We start from the raw sequence: 22882 nt of genomic DNA, 5'->3' as shown, positions 1-22882 counted from the left end.
AGCCTGGAGCCTGCTTTAGATTCTGTGTCTTCCTCTCTCTGTGTTCCTCCCCTACTCGTGCTCTGTCTCTGTCTCTGTCTCTCTCTCTCAAAAATAAATATTAAAAAAAATTTTTTTTAAAGTCTCAGTACATGGTCCAGGCCAGTATGGGGCTCAGAGGTGCTGGGCCTGGTTCTTGTTGACCTCTGGTTCCACTAGGTGAGATCCTGACCTCACGTCCCAAACATGACCTTTGCATTTCAAGCAGCGATAATAGTATGATAAGAATGGAGGAAAGGGGTGAGCACTGCCTGGTAAGGGGAGCTTCCAGAAGATACTGTATCCAGTTGGCCAGAACTTAGCTACCCAGCCACACCCCGCTGCAAAAGAGGCTGGGGAATGCCCTTATTCTGGAACCATGTGCCCCCCCCAAAGAAGTCATGTTGTTGAGAAAGGAAAAGAGAAGAAATACTGAGGCATATCTAGCCTCTGCTTAGACATATGTAACAATCTGGGGAAAATGTTCAAAATATCCTGAATCTGTGAGGTATACCTATAAACAGATAAGGGTAGATAAATATCTAAGGAGGCAGTGGTACAGGTCAGTTGGCAGTAGCGTGATAAGTAACTCAGTGCAAAACAAAACCAAAAAAAAAAAAAAAAAAAAAAAAAGGAAAGGAAAGAAAAAAGAGGAAACAAAGATATTGAACATCACTTGTAATCAGAGAAATGGAAGTCAGAGGAAATCATTTTTCACCCCTCAAAAAGAATAATCAGCACTGATCAGGGTCTAAAGAAGAAATTATTCCTGTGCATTGTTGGTGGCAGCATGAATGGTTGTAATCTTTTTGGAAAGGAATCTAGTGACAGCTATTGAGATTGAAAAGTTGTATGTTCCTTTTGACAAAGCAGTCCCATCTTGGGGGATTCTGCCCCCTAGAAATAAAAACACCACCACTTAAGAATGTAGTGAATGCAGAAAAAGGTTGGTAATTGCAGTACATTTTTTTAAAAAAATTTTTAAATGTTTTTACTTATTTTTGAGAGACAGAGACAGAGCAGAGTGCGAGTGGGGAGAGTCAGAGAGAGGGAGACGCAGAATGTGAAGCAGGCTCCAGGCCCCTAGCTGTCAGCACAGAGCCCAACGCGGGGCTCAAACTCATGAACTGCATGATCGTGACCTGAGTCGAAGTCGGACACTTAACCGACTGAGCCACCCAGGCACCCCCCGCCCCCCTTTTTTTTGTAATGGCCCAAATCTGAATGTTCCTCAGCAGGAACTGATTGAATAAATTGTAGTTCATCACTCCTATGAAGTACTATATTATTAAAGAGAACAAGTTAGCTCTATTTTCAGTGTCCTGGAAGGCTGTAAATGCCTTCTAGTGATAAAAGTAGAATTCACAAAGAAATGCTAACAGCTTTATGTCATATATGCATATGTTATGATCCCAAACAAAAAACTAATAGGCCTGTCTGTGTCAGTGTGGAAGAACACATTCTTTCCATATCTCATATTTCATTTTGCTATCTCAGGAAAATAAGGGATTTTGATTATTTCAGTTTGAGAAAGAGCATTATTATTTCTGTATGCCAGAGGGGAGAGTTTGGTGACTAAGAGTGAGAACTTTGGAGCCCACGTTCCTAGGTTCAAATCTCCACTTAAGCTGTTGTAACCTTGGGCAAGTTATCTGAACGCACCTATGCCTCCATTTCCTGCGAGGTAAAATACATATAAAATCAGTAGCTGCAACAAAGGGTTTAAGTGAGCTAATATAATATATGTAAAGTATTTGGTGCAGAATAAGTTGTGCATAGGAGAGAAGTCTGTTTCTGTTTTCTTTAAATTAAAAATATTAATAAAGTAAGTGAAGAGTAAGGGAAGGTTCATTTTATTCCTTTTGTGGTGAAACACTAAACATATTTTCATTGCTCTTAGAGGTTGATTTTGAAGAAATGGTGAAGCCACAACATATATATATATATTTTTAAGTTTGTTTAAGAGAGAGAGAGAGCCAGAAAGGGGCAGAGAGAGAGAGAGGGAGGCAGAGAATCTCAAGCAGTTTCTGTGCTGTCAGCACAGAGCCCATTGTGGGGCTCGATCTCATGAACGTGAGATCCTGACCCGAGCCAGAATCAAGAGTCAGACACTTAACCAACTGAGCCACCCAGGTGCCTGCCCAACAGATTGCTTAAGCATGCCTTTACTCCTTCTCACTGTAGGGAAGAAATGGGACCAGCTTGCCCCAAAAAGTGCAAAACATCGAGAGTCTTGTATTTACCAGGGAGTGGATCTTACCACTGTCTTCAGTGTGAATTTGGAACTAGCAACCTGTCAGTGGAATGAACATTGGCTTCCATGTCTAGACATTGCAACAACGAGAACATCAGTTTGGGAAATAGAGGCACACGGTTAATGGCTTCATGAGATAAAACTGTGTGGTCAGCCTAGGGAGGTGTGACGGATTGTATTCCCCTGAGACGGCTCCGCCTCTGCCTCCCACCTCGTGTGCACTTCCCCAGTGCAACTTTGCCACTTGCTCCGTCAAGGAACGCGAACCTTGAACTTGGGCAGGCCCAGGACTGCTTCCTAGTGGAGTATGACAGAAGTGACCTGTGTGACTGCCAAGGCTGGCCTGGAAGAGGCCATGTGGTGACCCTTGTATGCAGAAACACACCCGGAGCCCTGAGCCATTCTGTAACAAGCCCAGCCACCCTGAGACCCACCCCCCGCCCCCTCCTGGAGAGGCCCCCCAACAGTGCTCCGACCGACAGCCCAGCTCAGCTGCCACGCGACCGCATTGGTTGCCCTGCCCGCCACGTGAGCGAGCCCCGTGGCATGCCCGGCCCAGCAAGTCTTCCGGTTACTGCAGCCACGTGAGAGCATCGAAGTCACAAGTGCCTGGCCAGGCCTTTCCCAGGTTCTTCAACTGCAAAAGAAAATGGTTCTTTCCAGGGGAGTCTGGGTGGCTCAGTCGGCCGAGCATCCGACTTCGGCTCAGGTCGCGGTCTCACGATTCGGGAGTTCGAGCCCCGCGTTGGGCTCACTGCTGTCAGCGCAGAGCCTGCTTTGGATCCTCCGTCCCCCTCTCTCTGCCCCTCCCCGGCTCATTCTTTCTTTCTCAAAAATAAATAAACATTAAAAAAAAAATAAAATGGTTTTTTCTACCTATGAAATTAGGGGGAAACTTTGTCCCGAAACAGTGGTAACTGGCTAAACAGTATGCATAATTTTCATTAAAATTTTTTTTTGTTTATTATTTATTTTTGAGAGAGAGACAGAGCGTGAGCAGGGGAGGGGCAGAGAGAGAGGGAGACACAGAATCTGAAGCAGGATCCAGGCTCCGTCCGAGCTGTCAGCACAGAGCCCAACGCAGGGCTCGAACTCATGAACCATGAGTTCGTGACCTGAGCCGAAGTTGGAGGCTTAACCGACTGAGCCATCCAGGTGCCCCCATAATTTTCATTTTTAATTGTTGCCTAATGTCCCCTGCTGGGGTCTGAAGCCTTTTTTTATTTGTTTTAAAAACGGGTGCACTATGCCATTTTGTGTGTGTTGGATTACTTTGATGTTTGTTCTGGCGTCTGCTTCCCCCTTCTGTCAGGATTTCTTTCTCCTTGGATAATTCACCCCTTCCCCGCCCCCCCACCCCACCCTGCCCAGGCCTTCAATGAATCAGCATATCACCTTGACCTTCATGAGTCGAGGCCAGTAGCGACCCAGGCTGAATGAGATGCGAGGAGACATTTGTTAGGGCCTCCAGAAGAGTCTTAGCACCATTCCCTGGATTTGATGGTGTGCAGACTGAGGCCCGGAGCTGCCCAGGCATCACACTGCCATGAGGCAAGGCAGATCGCTGATGAAGGTAACCCGTCCAGGTGCACGTGCAAGGGAGAGCGACGGTCCCTGAAAGCATATTTCAGTCGTGCTGGACCTCAAGTCAGACTTGCCCCTGGAGTTCCAGTTATAGAAGCCAAAAACTCATTTTATTGTTTCAGGCTTGAATTGGGTGTCCTCTTGTGACTAGACGATTCCTAACTCATAGCGACCACAACTGCAGCATTTTTGAGATTCTGGGTAACATTTCCGAGGGATGTTGCTAAATCAGAGGCTCTCCAGGCAGTCCCCCTGATGAATGACCCCGGGTCCCGTGAGGCCTGGTGGGAAGGGTGAGGAATGCTTTTGCTTCAAGAATGGGAAACCAAGGAGCGAAACAAAGCTGCCCTCACATATTCAGATGTCACGTGGAAGAAGCAGTAATTCTGTTCTTTGTGGTTCCAGATCGTTTCAGAACTGGAACCAACATGTGCCATGTTAACGAAGATCAAACTGAGCCCCGTATAAAGAAGGACTGTCCAACTGTTGGAGCCTCCAGCAGTGGAAGGGGCTGTCCGGTGCTGGCTTCTCTTTCACTGCAAATCCTTGGTCTCTAGCACTTGACAGTTTGGTAAATAGCATCAGAGGTTGGATGCTGTTGATACTACTTTGTATGAAAGATCAGGCTACATGGTTTCTCTGTTTCTTCCAGTTTGGAAATGATACGATTCTGTGCTTCCTTAGGTATCAGAAGACGTACTTACTGTGAGACCCTTGGGCTAATTGTGAAGCGTCTCAGACAGTCCGTTTCCTTATCCATAAGATAAAGATAACAGCACTTTGCCAAATGATTTTTGTGAGCCGCAAATTAATGTGTATGAAAACGCTTTGAAAGACCAAAGTGGTGCAGATGTGAACTGGTATTAGCATTGCCTACATTGCGAACTCTCCGTTTAAAGAACGTGGGAAGGGCCACCTGGGTGGCTCAGTCGGTTAAGCATCTGACTCTTGATTTCAGCTCAGGTCAGGTTCTCATGGTTCATGAGTTTGAGCCCTGCATCAGGCTCTGCGCTCTGTGCTTAGAGCCTGCTTGTGATTCACTCTCTTTCCCTCTCTCTGCCCCCTCCCCACTCTCCCTCTCTCTCTTTCAAAATGAATAAACATTAAAAAAAAATAAAGAACGTGGTCAATTCCTTAAAGTTCTATGTTTTGACCAATGCGTGGTTTAAGAAAACAGAACAAAGTGATGTTAATCCAGATAAACCTATTTCAGCACGCCCCCTCTGCCTAATTGTCCAATTTCTGTAATTGCACATGCAGATGAATTTGGTTCCTTTTAGTGGTGGAATTTGGAAGTTTCTCAGTGATTGCTATGAGATGGAGCTGTCACTGGGCAAAGTGTATATAATGTTAGGGAGTCAGAGCTAAATCGTGATCTAGAATGGGTCCTTCTCAGGTGCATCAAGACTCACATATTGGGTGCCTGGGTGGCTCAGTCACGTAAGTGCCCGACTTAAGCTCAGGTCGTGATCTCACGGTTCATGACTTCGAGCCCCACGTTGGGCTCCGTGCTGACAGCTCAGAACCTGGAGCCTGTTTCGATTCTGTTTCCCTCTCTCTCTGACCCTCCCCCTCTAGTGCTGTCTCTCTCTCTCTCTCTCCCCCGTCTCTCTCAAAAATAAACAAAACATTTAAACAATTAAAAAAAAGACTCACAAATCGGGAAGTGGATCTTTTCTCATCTCTACTGAAGGGAAGGCTACACACGGAGAGGCAGATGTTGTAATTCACTAAAGCCCCACCGCCGTCAGCCCCTTCTCCTTTCCAGTTTGCTGACCAGAGACCCTGGGGGCGCACCTCCCATGCAGAGGAGTTAGGTAATGAGGATTTCATTTGGCCCACACAGTGGGCTAGGAAGCCAACCCAGCATGCAGAGTGAAATCTGGGGCCAACCGGTCCTCTGGCCACTTCAGTTTCAATGGAAATGAGACGTCCCGCCTGCTTTGGGCTTTTCAACTGGCGTGTTGGGAGCTGCCCTTCCAGAGCCGTTTTGCATTTTGGCTTCTGGAGGGGACTGCCAGCCGTGTGGGCCCCCTGCAAGAAGCGGCTCAGACCATGCTATTATCTCTTCTCGTAACACTGCCGCTTTGTCTCCCCACTTTGTCTTGCCTTTAAAGACCCAGCACAGAGTGGTCGCTGTGCCCTCCCTAGGCCAGAACCCCTTCGGAGTCTTTTGTTCAGAGGCCCTCTCTGTCGAGAGCATCGTTCATGGTGGCCATGGAACAGTGTGACTATTTGGGAAAGAGAAGGATGCAATTTTTAAAAAAAATTTTTAACGTTGATTTTTGACAGAGAGGGAGGGTCAGAGACAGAAGGAGACACAGAATCTGAAGCAGGCTCCAGGCTCTGAGCTGTCAGCACAGAGCCCAATAGGGGGCTCAAACTCACAAATTGTGAAATCATGACCTGAGCTGAAGTCCGACGCTTAACAGACTGAGCCACCCAGGCGCCCCGAGAAGGATGCAGATTTACAAGTGTTTTCAACTGAGCCAGTGGAGTGTGAGCAAGATTAATTTGGCACCCTGCAAAAAAAAAAAAAAAAAAATGACAGAAAACTTTTATCCTGCTACAAAAAAAACATCTCTAAACGTGGACCTGACTGTTTGCTTTTAGCCCAGAAAGCAAACTGCACAAGTGATTTGGTTCATTGGTACGGGTAGGATTCTTTTGAGTGGTTTCCTCTGTTTGGTCCGCCAAGGAGTTTCCATTGACTTTCATATGAGGTGAATGCATCTCTAGAAAACACTCCACGGAAACTTCCCAAAAGGCAGTGGAACTAGGGAAGAATTACCTTCCGCCACAGGCAAGGTGGGGCCTGAGATTTGATAACAGACTTCAGTTCCTTGTGGCCCTGCTTCTGCTTTGCTGAGTCGCCTCAAACTTTTTTATCTCACTTGTTCTGAGTCCAAAGGAACAGCACCGCCTGTAAAACCAACGGACGCCTGATTACCTCCTTCCGAGCTGCATCCACCAGCACTCACGTGTCTTTTTCTCCATTCTCGTTATTGACATGGTATAGGCACAGGTTAAAAAACGAAATAGGGCCCTTATGAAAAGCAAAACTGTTGTTGCTCTACACCGTCCCCTTTCTTATCCCACTTCTCGAAGTTAACCACTTACATACACTTGCTTAATTAAACTGCTAAGGTGCCTTTTTTTTTTTTAAAAAGTAGACTTTCACAGCAGTTTTGGGCACAGCAAAATTGAGAGGGCACAGTGTGCCCACCCCTGTAACCCCTGTCCTGCCCCCCACCCCCCACAAGTGTGCAGGGCTCCTCTCACCATCAATATCCCTCACTACAGTGGTCCATTTGTTACAACTGATGGACCTGTACTGACACATGACAGCCACTCAGTCCATGGTTCACATTAGGGTTCACGTTCTTTGGGTTCGGACAAATGTATCCACCCATTATAGTATCACACGGAACAGTTTCACTGCCCTAAACATCCTCTGTACTCTGCCTATTTGTTCTTCCCTCTGCCCAACCCCTGATCTTTCTACTCTCTCCATAATTTATCTCTTCTGGAATGTTCTATGGTTGAAATTCTACAGTGTGTAGCCTTCTCATAATGGCTTCTTTCACCCAGTCATCTGCATTTAGGGTCCTTCCCTGTCTTTTCATGGCTTTATAGCTCATTTCTTTGTAGCACTGAATGATACTCCATTGCCTGGATATATCATGGTTGATCCGTTCACTTTCTGAAGGACGCCTTGGTTGCTTCCATGTTTTGGCAGTTGGGAATAAAGCTGCTCTGAACATCTTTGTGCAGGTTTGTGTGTAGGCATCACTTTTCAACTCATTTGGGTAAATACCAAGGGGTACGATAGTTGAATGACGGCAAGAGTGTGTTTAGTTTTGTAAGGAGTTGCAAAACTGTCTTCACTGCCTAACTGCGCCATTTTGCATTTCTGCCAGCAATGAACAAGAGTTCCTGTTGCTCCGCACCCCTGTCGGCACGTGGTGGTGTTAAGGTTTTGGATTTTAGCCATTTTCGTAGGTGTGTAGTGGTATTTCATAGTTTTTTTTTTTTTTTGTAATGTATTTATTTATTTTTGAGAGACAGAGTGAGTGGGGGAGGGGCAGAGAGCAGGGGAGACACAGAATCCGAAGCAGGCTCCAGGCTCCGAGCTGTCAACACAGAGCCCGACGCGGGGCTCGAATCCACGGACTGTGAGATCACGACCTGAGCCGAAGTCGGACGCTCAACTGACTGAGCCCCCAGGCGCCCCTTTCGTAGTTGTTTTAATTTGTTGTTCCCTAATGTATTTCAACTTTATTTGCTAGCTGGGATAATATTCAAATGTTCTATAAAATAGTTTTGCATACTTGGTGTATAGGTCAGTTTAAATATATCCGTGTAATTGTCACTATATATGTATATATTCCCCGCAGAGTAAAGTCGTGTGGTACGATTTTGTGACCTTTCTTATGCAGCTTCCTGGTTTTATGAAGTTTCTGGTTTTTTTCACTGTTTTCTAAGTTCTTATTTTAATTCTGATTAGTTAATATGCAGTGCTGTATTAGTTTCAGGTGTACAATATAGTGATTCAACACTTGCATATATCACCCAGTGCTCATCATGACAAGTACCTTCCTTAATCCCCATCATCTGTTTAACCCATCCCTCTCCCTGCAACCTTCCCTCTGGTAACGATCAGCTTGTTCTCCATAGTTAAGAGTCTGTTTATTTCTTATGATAAGAACTTTTTTAAAAATTTAAATCTGAGTTAGTTAACATACAGTGTAATAATGGTTTCAGGAGTAGAATTTAGTGATTCATCACTTACATATAACGCTCAGTGCTCATCCCAACAAGTGCTCTCCTTAATGCCCATCGCCCATTTAGCCACCCCCCCCCCCACCCAACACCCTGCCAGCAACCTTCTGTTTGTTCTCTGTATTTAAGAGTCTCTTATGGTTTGCCTCCCTCTCTGTTTTTATCTTATTTATCCTTCCCTCCCCCAATTTTCATCTGTTTTGTTTCTTAAATTCCACATATGAGTGAAATCGTATGATATTTATCTTTCTCTGACTTATTTCACTTAGCATAATACACTGTAGTTCCATCCACATTGTTGCCAATGGCAAGATTTCATTCTTTTTGATCGCCAAGTAATATTCCAGTGTGTATTATGTATATGTCTGTGTGTGTCTATCACGGGTTTTTTATCCATTCATCAGTCCATGGACATTTGGGCTCTTTCCATAATCTGGCTATTGTCAATAGTGCTGCTATAAACATTGGGGTGCATGTGCCCCTTTGAATCAGTATTTTTGTATCCTTTGGATAAATACCTAGTAGTGTAATTGCCGGGTCTTAGGGTCATTCTATTTTTAATTTTTTTGAGAACCTTTCATTATTTTTATTATATCCTCATTTTTTTTTTCATACTCTTCATCCAACCAGCTGTTCTTTCAAAGAAACTTCCCTCGGGAGGCATCTTGTCCTCTTGGCCCAGTTTGGATGTGTTCTCCAGATTTGCTCTATGGGTATCCTCTCGAGACTCCTCGTGACTGGTTTCCTCTAATAGAACTATTGGTCTCCCACGATCACTCACCCTCTTTCTCTTTGGTTTACTCCCTCGTTCTCCTGGAGCACATTCTCAAGTAACTTACTTAGAAAGGGTGTTAGCAGTTTAATTTTTTTCTGAGTCTCCATATGTTTGACAGTATGTTTTATTGTCTGCCTCTGTGACTAGTTTATAGTTAGGTCAGATATAGAATTCTAGGTTGAAAATCATTTTCCCTCAGAACTTTGAAGGTGTTTGCTTCATTGCCTTTGAGAATTCAGTACTGCTATAATGAATGATGGCCAGTCTCATGCTCACACCCCTTCCCTGAACTTGTAGGCATTCTTGGTGTCCTGAAACTTTATAAAGGGGTATCTTCATGTGGGTCTTTTTTCATTCATTCTGCCTGACCCAAGTTCTGGGACTCACATTCTTCAGCGTTGGAGGATTCTCTCGTGTCAGTTTTTTGGTCATTTCCTTCACTGTGCTTCCACTGGTCTGTATTTCCAGATCTTCTGTTAATTGACTGTTTGATCTTCCAGATTGGCCCTGAGTGTTTACCTTTTCTGTTTAAATCTTGTTACATATCAGGAGAGGTCTTTGATTTTTGCATTCCGTCCCTTCTATCGAAGCTTATAATTTGACAAATGTATTTAAAATTTTTGAGAGTTTTTTCTTGTGCTATCCTTTTCTTTCTTCCAAGCATCCTGGCGTTGTTTTAAAATTTTTTTTTCAACGTTTTTTTATTTATTTTTGGGACAGAGAGAGACAGAGCTTGAACGGGGGAGGGGCAGAGAGAGAGGGAGACACAGAATCGGAAACAGGCTCCAGGCTCCGAGCCATCAGCCCAGAGCCTGACGCGGGGCTCGAACTCATGGACCGCGAGATCGTGACCTGGCTGAAGTCGGACGCTTAACCGACTGCGCCACCCAGGCGCCCCCCTGGCGTTGTTTTAATGAGTGCATATCACCTTGAATCTCAAGCTCTGTCCATGAGGCCTTCCTTGAGCATCCTCTAGAAATGTGCCTTCTTCCCCGTCAGCCCCCTCCTTGTCAGGGCTCCCTGCACTCCAGGCCTTTTGCACATTCCGTTCACTTTTTCTTAGCCTACCTTTATGCCTTTAATCTAGTTTGAGGTACTTTTGTTGTAATTCGATTATACTTACCAAGTAAGTAGTTTGATATTCAGATCTGTTGCTCAAGTGAGAAGTCCATATAAAGAGAGTTAATTGGGGGGTCATCTGTATATAAGTGGTATTTTATGATCTTGAGATGGAATAGAATCACCAGGAAAATAATTTGTAATAAGAGAGGAGGAAAGGCCCAGGACCCAGGTCTGAAGATTCTGACAAGTAGAAGCAGAGAGACAGGGAGGGGCCAGCAAAGGAGAGAGACCGAAGACAGTTGCTGAACTAAGAGAAAAACCAGGAGAGTTGTTCATTGGAGGCATGCTTGTTCCCAGGCACCTCGGGGGGCTCAATCGGTTAAGTGTCCGACTTCGGCTCAGGTCATGATCTCGTGGTTCGTGGGTTCGAGCCCCACGTCAGGCTCTGCACTGACATTGTGGATTGCTTGGGATTCTCTCTCTCTCTCTCTCTCTCTCTCTCTCTCTCAAAATAAATAAATAATAAATAAATAAATAAATAAATAAAGTAATTAGTTAAAAAAAAAAAAAGGAATTATTTCAGTTCTGCTGAGAGGATTGAAGGTCTCTGTTGTGTTGGCCCATGTGGAGGTTGTGGATGGCCTCAGTGGACAAGGTTTGGGTTGAGTAATGGCAGAGGAGAGAGAAGAAGTGAAGACAACCAAGGTATAGGACTCTGGGGAGGATTCTGTTGTGAGGGGAAAGAAGGAAATCAGCTATTAGCTGGAGGAAGATGTGGGCTACAGACTTTTTAAGATTTTATTTTTAAGTAATCTCTACACCCAACATGGGGCTCGAACTCACAGACCTGAGATCCAGAGTTGCATGCTCTACCGACTGAGCCAACCAGGTGCCCCGAGATTTTTTTTTTTTTAATTGAAGAGAGTTAAGCATGTTTAAATGCCCATCAGAAGGATGGAAAGGAAAGGCTGTTTCAACAAATCACAGGGACAGTGGAGATGTGTAATGGGTTAAATAGGTTTGTTGCAATGGGAGGGGAGGTGGGAACAAAAACCCAAAAGTGAAAAGGTTGGATATGTTGATTAGGATGAGATTATGCCTGACCAGGAAAGCCCAGGGAAAAAGTTTGACATCATCATGATGCAGGCGGGAATGCCTACTGATTCTGGAACAGAACAGTGAGCAGGATATTTAAGGGATATTGGTCCATTATGTCTCCGGGCTGGGAGAGGCTTGAATCAGAAAGACCTTTGGGAACATTTCAGAAATTTAGATGGAACATTCTTAAGGACCTAGACTGGATCCCTACCAAAAGGAAAACAAAGAAAAAATATAGGAACATTTCCAAAAATAGCTGGTTTTAGTGACTGGTTGGTTACCAAAAGAAAAGGGAGAGGACATTTTAAATGTTTTTCAGGTTCCTCGACTGGAGGATAAGGAGATATGGATAAGGAGAGCAAAGGGAAGGAGGAATAAATATCACTGAAAGGTTGAGAAAGATGGAGATTGAGGGGGGGAGATTAGATTTGACAATAAATGCATTATTGGAACTTTTGAGAAAAAAAGTTATGAATGGTTAGAGTAAAAAATATCCTACTAGTTTAGATTCTTTGAGACCGAAGGGGTAAGTTCTCTTGTGTTTCAGAGTCACGGCAGCAATTATGTGGTAGGTGATAATGGTGAACTTTCATTTCTGTCTCCCGCCTGTATGTCCCACAGGACAGGTCTGTGAATTCTTATTGAAGAAATGAAAGTTTAGTAATTTATTTCAGAATGTCACCATTTCCTTCATCAGTGCATGGTAGAGAGAAGACCTACCTACCAAAGAACAATCCAAGTAGCATTCTTAGGGTAAGACAAGGAAATTAAGAAGGGACTGAAGTAAATTTAAAAAAATAAAATTAAAAAAAAAAAGAAGGGACTGAAAATATTTTATTTTCAGCTCATGAGAATCACTGCTTAAGACAGGCATCTGAGGGGCGCCTGGGTGGCGTAGTCGGTTAAGCGTCCGACTTCAGCCAGGTCACGATCTCGCAGTCCGGGAGTTCGAGCCCCGCGTCAGGCTCTGGGCTGATGGCTCGGAGCCTGGAGCCTGTTTCCGATTCTGTGTCTCCCTCTCTCTCTGCCCCTCCCCCGTTCATGCTCTGTCTCTCTCTGTCCCAAAAATAAAAATAAACGTTGAAAAAAAAAAAAAAGACAGGCATCTGATCTGATTTAAATGGTTGTGCTATTGTTGTTGTAAACATGCTTTTTATTCTCTGCACAGATTTATGTTTCCTGCCCCCTTAACTCTCTGTATGTTGTTATGATAGGATTTTCCCTTCTGCTTTTTAAATTTACTACATAAATGTAACCATACAAAAGAAACAGGAAATTTTCTCACAGCCCAAGCAGCTTAATATGCACCTGTTCTCAATGTTCTGGGTACTCTTCTACTGTGTATGTCTATGAATACAGAGTTTGATGCACCTGTGATCTGTCACATTATAATTTTTCATTTGGCATTTTAAAAATATAACACATCAGGGAGCACCTGGGTGGCACAGTCGTTTAAGCATCTAACTCTTGATCTCGGCTTGGGTCATGATCTCACGGTTCATGAGTTTGAGCCCCGAATCGGGTTCTGTGCTGATGGTGTGGATCCTGCTTGGGATTCTGTCTCTCCTCTCTGCCCCTTCCCCGCTTGTGTGTGCATGCTCTCTCTCTCAAATATATAAAATTTAAAAAAAAATTTTTTTTTAGTATAACATCATTTTTTTAAGTTTATTTTGAGAGAGAGAGAGAGAGAGAGAGCGTGCGCATGTGAGCAAGGGAGAGGCAGAGAGAGGGGGAGAGAGAGAATTCCAAGCAAGCTTAACACTCAGTGTGGAGCCCCACACAGGGCTCGATATCACGACCTGAGCCAACATCAAGAGTTGGACATTTAACTGACTGAGCCATCCAGGCGGATCCAAACATTTTTTTCTTTTTGAGAGAGGGGGTACAAGTGAGTGAGGGTTAGATGGGGGGGGGGGAGAGAATCCCACGAGAGGCAGAGAGAGAGAAGTGGGGCTCACCCGAAGCGAGGCTCGAGCTCACCAGATGTGGTACTCGAACTCGCAAACTGTGAGATCATGACCTGAGCCAAAGTCAGATGGCTAACGACTGAGCCACCCAGGGGCCCAGCAAGCATGTTTTTTAGAAAATCGTATTAGTCTTCCCAATTATGAGGTGGGGCTTGCTTTTATTTCAACTTCGTGCCGTTAGACAGCCAGCCTCAGTAGGAATAAGTGGCGGTCTGATGGGAGGATGGGGAAAAGACCAAAGAAGTCCAGAGTGACGGCTAGGCCGTCCTTATTCTGTCAACCCCGGGCTTCTCACTGCCTCTGCGGTCTCCCTTGCCGTGGTGTATGTTTCCAGTGGTGTGCTCCATGTCAGGGTTCCCGGATGTATAGTGCAGTGCCGATCAAGTGTCAGAATGGAAACAACAGAAACAAAAACGAAAACAGATGTCGTAACAAACACAACTGGATTGTGTATTTCATAATACACAAGCGGATATATTTCACAAACGTACACTGATGTAAAAAAATTCCTAGTAGTCTAGGTAAGGTGCAAGTAGTAACACCTATGTGGAGGGCAAGCTAAGATTTGGCAGAAGGGAGGAGCTCACTTCAGCCGGAAAGGATGACAGGGTTGATCTGCTGCTCTGTTTGAGTCCTGCCCATCCTCAAACCCGACGGATGGACGGTTGAAAAGGAGCCTTCATTTCAGTGGCCGTGTCGGGAATGGCCAGTGGCTGTGTGATAACAAGAGCTGGGCTCTCCCATCTGCCTTGAACTTGAGTTATCTTCCGTTTTCATCAGGGCCCTTTCCAGGATTACTTCATTCTAGAGAACCAGCGTTACTAAAACGGTTTATTGCTTAGTGATTTCAATCTTCATTTTACGAGAACAATTAAATAAATCTTGCCTTCATTGAGTATTTTCTTCATTAAGTATGATGCAAGGAAGATGCCTGAAGGCATTAAACTGTGTATTGTAGTACTCTTAGCTTTCCAGTAACTTCTAATTTGAAAAAGTTAATTAAAAAACAAGCCCATAGTTTGGGGGCACCTGGGTGGCTCAGTTTATTAAGCATCGGACTCTTCATTTTGGCCCAGGTCATGATCTCATGGTTCATGAGTTCAGGCCCCGCCCCCCTCCCCCCCCCCCCCCCCCCCCGGCCCCCACTGTCAGCACAGAGCCTGCTTGGGATTCTCTCTCTCTCCCTCTCTCTCTGCCCCTCCCCTGCTTGCGTTCCTTCTCTCTCTCTCTCTCTCTCTCTCTCTCTCTCTCTCTCCAAATAAATAAATAAACTTAAGAAAAACCATCTAGTTTTTCTGTATATTAGTATGACAACTTAAGCTTTATTGTGTCAAGGTTTTAAAAAGCACTTAACTGTTAGACACAGCACCGAATGCCATTGGCCTTCACATCATCACCCCCAATTTCAGCATGTTCATACCTTCAGGTCTTCCTTAGAAGCGGCCCTTGGCACTGGGCTCAGAGCTACTGTGCCACATCGGGTTCTGCTTCTGTCTTGGTCGACTGGAGCTGGGGGGCCATTCTGGGGGGCGGGGGGCATACCCTCCACTGCTTCCTACCTTGTGGAGGCCTAGGGATTGGTGACACCTTCTAGGGTCCTTTGTCACTGGGGACCTTCAACCTGAGGCACAGAGTTGGGGAAGTTACCGCAGTCAGCCTTGATTCATCAGTCTTTGAGTTTGGAAAATAGGTCCAGAATTTTCTCTTACCCTTTAACCTCTGAGGTGGGTCTCATTTGTAGAGCCATATAGGAGATCGATGTCTGGGTTCGCACTCCTAGAATTTTTTTTTAACATGGTCTACAATGTAGTATAGATGAAAACAGAAAATAGTTCCTTCCCTTACATTTCCCGTTATAAATACTCTAAATTTTATATCATTTCCATACTATGTAAATCCCTTTAGCATTTAAAACCGTACCATAGCTACATGTAATGCGAACTTATCCCATTTGTTCTTATTTTTCTGAATACAAATAAGCACACTGTTTCCACTTGTGTTAAAAGCAGTAGGTCATTGGACTAGATTAGTCTTCCCTTGGTGTTATTCGTGTCTTGTGATTTCTTAAGCAAATTTGTACTCATTCACAAGATGTTGATGAACTTTTTAAAAAAAATGTTTATCAAGGGGCACCCGGGGTGGCTCAGTTGGTTAAGCATCCCAGTTAGGCTCAGGTCATGAACTTGCGGTTTGTGAGTTCAAGCCCCGCGTCAGGCTCCACGCTGAGTGTGGAGCCTGCTTGAGATTCTCTCTCTGTCTCTGTCATGGGGCGCCTGGGTGGCCCAGTCGGTTAAGTGTCCGACTTCGGCTCAGGTCACGATCTCACGATTCGTGAGTTCGAGCCCCGCATCGGGCTCTGTGCTGACAGCTCGGATCCCAGAGCCTGCTTCGGCTTCTGTATCTCCCTCTCCCTCTGTTCCTCCCCTGCTCGTGCACTCTCTCAAAAATAAAGATCGCACTCTCTAAAAAATAAATAAAGGTTTAAAAATATCAAAAAACGTTTATCAAGAAATGCACTGTGACCTTGCATTTTGTCAAAAGGCTGTTGTTTAGTTGCCGGGGTTACAGTTCAGATGCATTAGGCTGCAGGTTACAGAAAACCCAATTCAAGATGACTTGTGTGAAGGGCATTTATTGGCTTGTGTAACTGGAAGGCCAGCTTAGCTACAGGCTAAGCTCCAGGGCTGATTGACTGAGCAACTCCACTGAGCTACTAAGAATTTGCTTTCCTTCTTTCTACTTTGTTCTCACCTTCCTCTCATGATGACAACAGGTTGCAGCCATTCCCAGACTTCTGTGCTCCCTTCCTCATGTGCAGTAATGTTTTAGAAACTCACCCAGAAGACCCCCTCCTGGTGTTCTGTTGACCTCAGTTGAGGGGTGTGTCCAGGCCTTAAACCAGCAACTGTGGCTGGGATGAGATTAAGTGGAGGAGTTCAGGCTTGGAGTCAGTTTCCCCCCAAGTCTAGGGGCTGTGGGAGGAGATACAGAAACCCCAGTCAGCTCCAGGTAGGTTTCTAGAGGCGCGGGGGGGGGGGGGGGGGGCGGAAATGAATGAAGGGCAGCAGCCATCCCGTTCCGCGTCCGACATGAGTTGAAGTCACTTAGGTTTCATTTATAAAAGTGCTTGCGTTGTTTCATTGGTTTCTACTTCTTCTGTCCTTAGGGGCTGTGACAACAGCCAAACGGACAGGCATCCCAGCTCCTCGAGAACTTTCGGTAACTGTCTCCAGAGAGAGAACCGTGCCACGCGGTCCCTCCAACCCCAGGAAGTCGGTGTCCAGCCCCACGTCTTCCAGCACACCCACCCCTACGAAGCACCTGCGGACCACGTCCGCAAGACCCAAGCCAGAGAATGAAGGCGGGGAAAAGGCCGTGCTCGAGTCCCAGGTTCGGGAACTCCTGGCAGAAGCCAAAGCGAAAGACAGTGAAATTAACAGGCTTCGAAGCGAGCTGAAGAAATGTAAGGAGAAAAGGACTCCGAGCACTGAAGGAACCGAGCCTTCCGACGCAAATGCAGATGGAACGCCCGTCTCCCCAGGTGACTCGGAACCCTTGCTAAGAGCTCTTGAGGAGAAGAACAAGAATTTTCAGAAGGAGCTTGCAGATCTGGAGGAGGAAAACCGGGCCTTAAGGGAGAAACTGACTCATCTGGAGCATTCCCCAAATTCAGAGGGGGGTGCTAGTCACACGGGGGAGAGCAGCTGCCCAACGTCCGTAACTCAGGAGTCCAGCTTCGGAAGCCCACCCGGAAATCAGCTGTCGGGCGAGCTCGATGCGTACCGGCACCCCATACACGAAAACGCGTTAAGGACATCAGGCTCTTCAAGCAGCGACGTCACCAAAGCTTCTTTGTCCCCGGATGCCTCGGATTTCGAGCACATCACAGCCGACACGCCCTCCAGGCCCCTGTCCTCCAGCAGCAACCCCTTTAAGAGCTCCAAGTGCTCCACGACAGGCAGCTCCCCCAACAACGTGAGCGAGCTGTCTCTGGCCTCCCTCGCGGAGAAGATACAGAAGATGGAGGAAAACCAGCACAGCACGGCCGAGGAGCTGCAGGCTACTCTGCAGGAGTTGTCGGACCAGCAGCAGATGGTTCAGGAGCTGACGGCCGAAAACGAGAAACTGCTGGACGAGAAGACGATCCTGGAGAGTTCTTTCCACCAGCACCGAGAGAGGGCCGCGCAGCTAAGTCAGGAGAACGAGAAGCTGATAAACCTCCTGCAGGAGCGCGCAAAGAGCGAGGAGCCCGCCGCCGTTCAAGAAGGCAAAATCCTGGAGCTGGAGCAGAAGTGTGCAGAAATTCTTGACCAGGGCCGCTTTGAAAGAGAGAAGCTGCTTAACATCCAGCAGCAGCTGACCTGTAGCCTCCGGAAGGTGGAGGAGGAGAACCAAGGAGCTTTGGAAGCGATTAAACACCTCAAGGAAGAAAACGAAGAGCTGACCGGGGTTCTGGAACGGGAGCGGTGTAATAACGGTGTGATGGCCAAAACTCTGGAGGAGTGCAAGGCGACCTTGGAAGGGCTGCAGATTGAAAATGGGTCTTTGAAGGCGCATTTGGAGAGTGAGCAGCAGAAAGCGACGGAGACCGGTCCCGTGGGGCAGACGGCAGAGGCGCGTGAAGTTCAAGAGATGCTGAGAGTCGCTCGAGCTGAGAAGGATCAGCTGGAACTGTCTTGCACCGAGCTCAGGCAAGAATTGCTAAAGGCCCATGGTGAAATTAAACATGTTTCAAGCCTACTGGCCAAGGTAAGGACACAGTCCTTTCCCGGTATTTGCTCATCCTTCTTAGCGTTGTTCCCCTCGACCTTGAGATTCACAGAGCGTAGAGACTCCTTGGTTCAGCCAGTTTCATTCATGAATCCAGCTTTCTAGCTTGAAGATGTGTTCCATTCCGGACAGACTGGGGACACAAAAATGAAACACCCCCATTTCTGACTGTAGGTTCAAAGTGTAGCAGGGAGATGGTGAATCAGATCAGTGAGTGCGATGCAGGGATAAAGAGTATCCTAGAGGACAGCTCAGAGTTCAGTTCCAAGGAGGAACACCTAGAATGATATGGGAGAAAGGAAAGTAGTGCTGGAGGGCTTCCTGAAAGAGGTGGCAAGTAAGCTGAATCTTATTGGCTCAGAATGAGAGAGGGTTATCCAGGTTTATCAGTTAACATGCTCTGGGCTGCTAGTAACAGGAGATTAAAATCATCCCTAATTTCCCTCCCCAGTAATAATATAACCACTGTTTTGGGGTTTTCTTTCAGATGTGTGTGTGTGTGTGTGTGTGTGTGTGTGTCCCACAAATTAAAAAAAAAAATTTTTATAGACTCATCCTTTACATACTCTTTTAGTTTAAAATTTTTAGGTTTATTTTTATTTATTTTTTTGAGAGGGATAGAGAGCAATCAGAGGAGGGGCAGAGAGAGAGGGAGACAGAATCCCAAGTAGGCTCCGTGCTGTCAGCACAGAGCCCAGTGCAGGGCTCGAACTCACAAACCATGAGATCAGGACCTGAGCCGAAATCAAGAATTGGACACTTAACTGATTGAGCCACCCACGTGCCCCGTGTAATTTAATATTTTGTGAGTATATTCTTCTCATTATTCTTTGAAACGTGATATTAAGGCCAGGCCGTATTCTAGTATATAAATATTTCATATGTTCTGTACCAGTCACCTGTTCATTGAGCGTGTTATGTTCTCTTCCGGTCTTTTGATATTGTGAATACATTTTTTTTTTATATCTGTCTGGTTATTTCCTTAGGAAAAATTCCTAAACACTGACTTGATGTGTCAGAATGTGACCTTTTTTTTCTCTATTATTTTTTTTAATGTTTATTTATTTTTGAGACAGAGACAGAGCATGAACGGGGGAGGGGCAGAGAGAGAGGGAGACACAGAATCGGAAGCAGGTTCCAGGCTCTGAGCTGTCAGCACAGAGCCCGACGCAGGGCTCGAACTCACGGACCGCGAGATCATGACCTGAGCCGACGACGGACGCTTAACCGACTGAGCCACCCATGCGCCCCGAATGTGACCATTTTAAGGACACTCAGTGCATTCAGCCAGTTTTCCCCCCAGAAGTGTTCCCACCAGCTGATCCACGGGAGTGCCTGTTTCCCTTGAACCCTTGCCAATGCTTGGTGTCCAGTTGCTGGGTCTTTCAGATCTGGTCTTCATTGCCTCTTTTTTCCTCCCCTTCTTCACTGGGGAAGATCTTACCCAGCCCACAATCAAATAAATGATCCCTGTTTCATTTTTAAAAATAATCCTTTCATCAGTCTGCAGCTTTGTCACATGATAAAGTTGCTGGTAATTCTATAATATCCTGCCTGCTCACAGAGCAGTGCTGGAAAGGCACAGACAGGTGGCTTCCTAGTTTCCGTTTCCTGCAAGCTCTGGATCTGTGATGTTAGGGGTCTGGTGGTGAGAGAGAGAGGTTGAAATCACTTCCCACCTTAGGGTCGTCACTGTTTTAAGAAACAAGTTGTAGGCGCCTGGGTGGCTCAGTCAGTTAAGCGTCCGACTCTTGATTTCAGCTCAAGACCTGATCTCACACAGTCGAGAAGGCAGAGCCTGCTTGGGATTCTCTCTCCCACTCTTTTTGCTTCTTCACCCCTATAAGCTCTCTCTCTCTCCCTCAAAATAAATAAACACACACACACACACACAAAAGAAAAGAAAAAAGTTGTGCCATGAGCTCACAGGGTGATTTTTCTCCACTGCTTCATCTGCCTTTAGATTAGTCTACTGCCTGGTGCCTGGGTTGGTTAAGTTGGTTAAGCATACACCTGTGGCTCAGGTCATGCTCTCACGGTTCGTGGGTTCGAGCCCCGCGTCGGGCTCTGTGCTGACAGCTCAGAGCCTGGAGCCTGCTTCAGATTCTGTGTCTCCCTCTCTCTCTGACCCTCCCCTGCTTGTGCTCTCTCTCTCAAAAATAAATACACATTAAAAATTTTTTTTAAAAGATTAGTTTGTTGCAACTTGGTTCTGGCTTGGTTGTTTGATAATCTGAGTGGTAGGTAGTGTTACTTTTTTCTTTTTTTTTTTTTTTTTATCATTGTCAGTGTTCTAAATTTATAGCTAAAATGCTAAATAAAATTTCAATAAAATTTGAAAGTATGGAAGTGATTCCATAGAAGGTACTCGCCAGGTGCCCATTTGAAGTTTAAGTTGGTGATTGTAGCTTTACATTAACTTCTAGTGTCTGAAATCATTTCCTCTCCATCACTCTGTTGCAAAATGCGTCATCTTCCAGATGACCTTCTTGAAGTGCCCCCTCAGTCCTTCACCTATCTCTTCGCTATTTCGATTGACGTTACATTAAATACATGGGTCACCAAGAAATAATTTGGTATCTCAAAACAGTAGCTTCACTTCTTCTGGCCATGAAAATTATGTATTCGTTACGGAAGGTTTAGGAAATATGGAAACGTATAAAGAGAAAAATTAATACTACCTTCAGTCCCGTCATTTGGAGAAAAACAGTGTCGACAGTTTGCTGTATGTCTTCTCGGACGTTTCCCCAGTTTATGCACGTTTAGGCACGTGTACCAACCTGTGTCAGCATAAGTAAAATATTTAATCTTCTTATTCAGAAGGATAGAGTATGTCACTCCACATGCCTTGAATCCTTGAACACACAGACCAGCTGGATTCGTTTACCGGTTCTACGTTAACTTATTTCATTAATTTGTTTCTGCTTTTATCTTTATTAATCCTTTTATCCTGCTTGTCTGTATTTCCTTAGTTTCTTCTTAGTGTTTTGAGTAAAATTCTGTGTTCGGTTAAGTCTGTCATTGCTTGGTTGATAATGACAGCATTTAAAGGTATGAGTTTGCCCTTCCTTCTAGCTTTATCTACACGAGGACGGTAAAATTGAGAATTTTTCTGGGACAGACCAAGTCTAATTTGGAGAAAAAGAAAAAAGGTTTGCATTTTCTGTGGAGTGCCAGGTACAGCATATACATTTTAAGTCAGCTGTTAATTATATTATTCCTGTATTCCCTTTGTATTGCACGCTGATTAGAATCATCAAAAATTTGTCAGTAGAATGGAAGAGACTGTAGCTGGTATTTCGAGGTAAGACTGTGTGAAGCACCAGGTCACCTGGAGTTGCTTTTATACCTGAGATCCCAGGTCTGTGATTTTGTGCCTTCTTAGTGCACAAGGGCATTGACCTATAATCACAGTGGGCTCGTTACCTGTGCTTTTCTGTTACCTTCGAAAAGGTGTAAAACCCAGACTTTCTAGGCTGATCGAAAGCTTATTGTAACCCCAGGGCAGGATATCAGTTGATCTATCAGCAACCATGAATTCAAGTGATAAGATGTTAAGGGACTCATGCCTGAAGGACACAGGAGCACTTTTAGTACAAACATAGAATGATGTGAAACGATGGATTGATAAGTGGAAAGCGTGGGTCCTCCTGACTGACTTGGTTAATTGTGATTAATTCTGTGACCTTGGGCAGCCCCTCTTCACCGTAGGGTGTAGAACAGAAGTGTGGTTGGTGTGGAGGCGGAGGGGGTGGATCTTGGCCTCGTTCCTGATTTAAGGGAGTGTCTTCAACATTTTGTTATCAAGGATGTCTGTCGTAGGCACGTGCTGTGTACCTTTTATTGAGTTATACGAGTATTTTGCTAGGAACTGATTTGTTTGTTTTTTTTAAAAGGATAGGGATTGAATTTTTCTACATCTGTTGTAGGTCTTAAACATCTCTCAGATCTGATCTTAGAGTAGTTTTTATATAATCATGGTGGTTTTTCTCTTTTAACTTGTTAACAAGGTGAATTAGAATAACAGATTTTCTAAGGCAGTCCAGTGTTAAGTCATCTTTGCATTCCCAGCGCAAATTCTAATTCTTTAGTTCTCAGTCACTTTGCAGGACATTTGCTAGACCTTTCACATTTCACCACCTGGAGCCGATGTCTGAGTGAGTGTCCTGTTAACCACCAAGCAGTTTTCTTGGTGATGAACAACTTCTACGCTTGAGCTCTGCATTCATCCATTCAAATTCATGGCAGAAGGCGACTGTTATGAGAAAAGAACAAAATTGCCTGTTTACTAAAGAGAGGAAAAGCAATACCAAACCACCCTATGATCTGATTGAGTAAATCTGTATAAATTTCCAGTTTCCGTAAGTTACACAAATGACTCAGATACTATTAGAAGAGCCTCTGAAAAGCCTTAAAATGTACTTTTTTTTTTTTTTTTTTTTTGGTGCAAGGTGGATCTATTCTTCCTACAGTAAATGGAAAATTGGTAGGACATTTACAATCATTGGGATTATTTGAGAGGCTCTCTGTTCCTCTCATTTCTTTGTCTTCAGCTGTTTGCTAGTATCTCCA

The 22882-nt window shown here is 45.0% G+C and overlaps 1 protein-coding gene across 5 annotated transcripts in view; it reads left to right on the top strand.

Annotated features, from left to right (window-relative positions):
• Positions 1–22882, top strand: part of SPECC1 (sperm antigen with calponin homology and coiled-coil domains 1) — a 285266-nt gene that overhangs the window by 161168 nt on the left and 101216 nt on the right. For all 5 annotated transcript variants that reach the window (XM_030294995.1, XM_032591236.1, XM_030294993.1 and 2 more), the window contains one exon: positions 16707–18289. In XM_030294995.1, coding sequence (XP_030150855.1) covers positions 16707–18289 — 1583 coding nt within the window. The remainder of the gene's footprint in view (positions 1–16706; positions 18290–22882) is intronic.

This window comes from Lynx canadensis, chromosome E1 (genome assembly GCF_007474595.2).
Source record: "Lynx canadensis isolate LIC74 chromosome E1, mLynCan4.pri.v2, whole genome shotgun sequence".
Classification (NCBI taxonomy): Eukaryota; Metazoa; Chordata; class Mammalia; order Carnivora; family Felidae; genus Lynx; species Lynx canadensis.
This window is presented reverse-complemented; position numbering and strand designations above follow the sequence as displayed.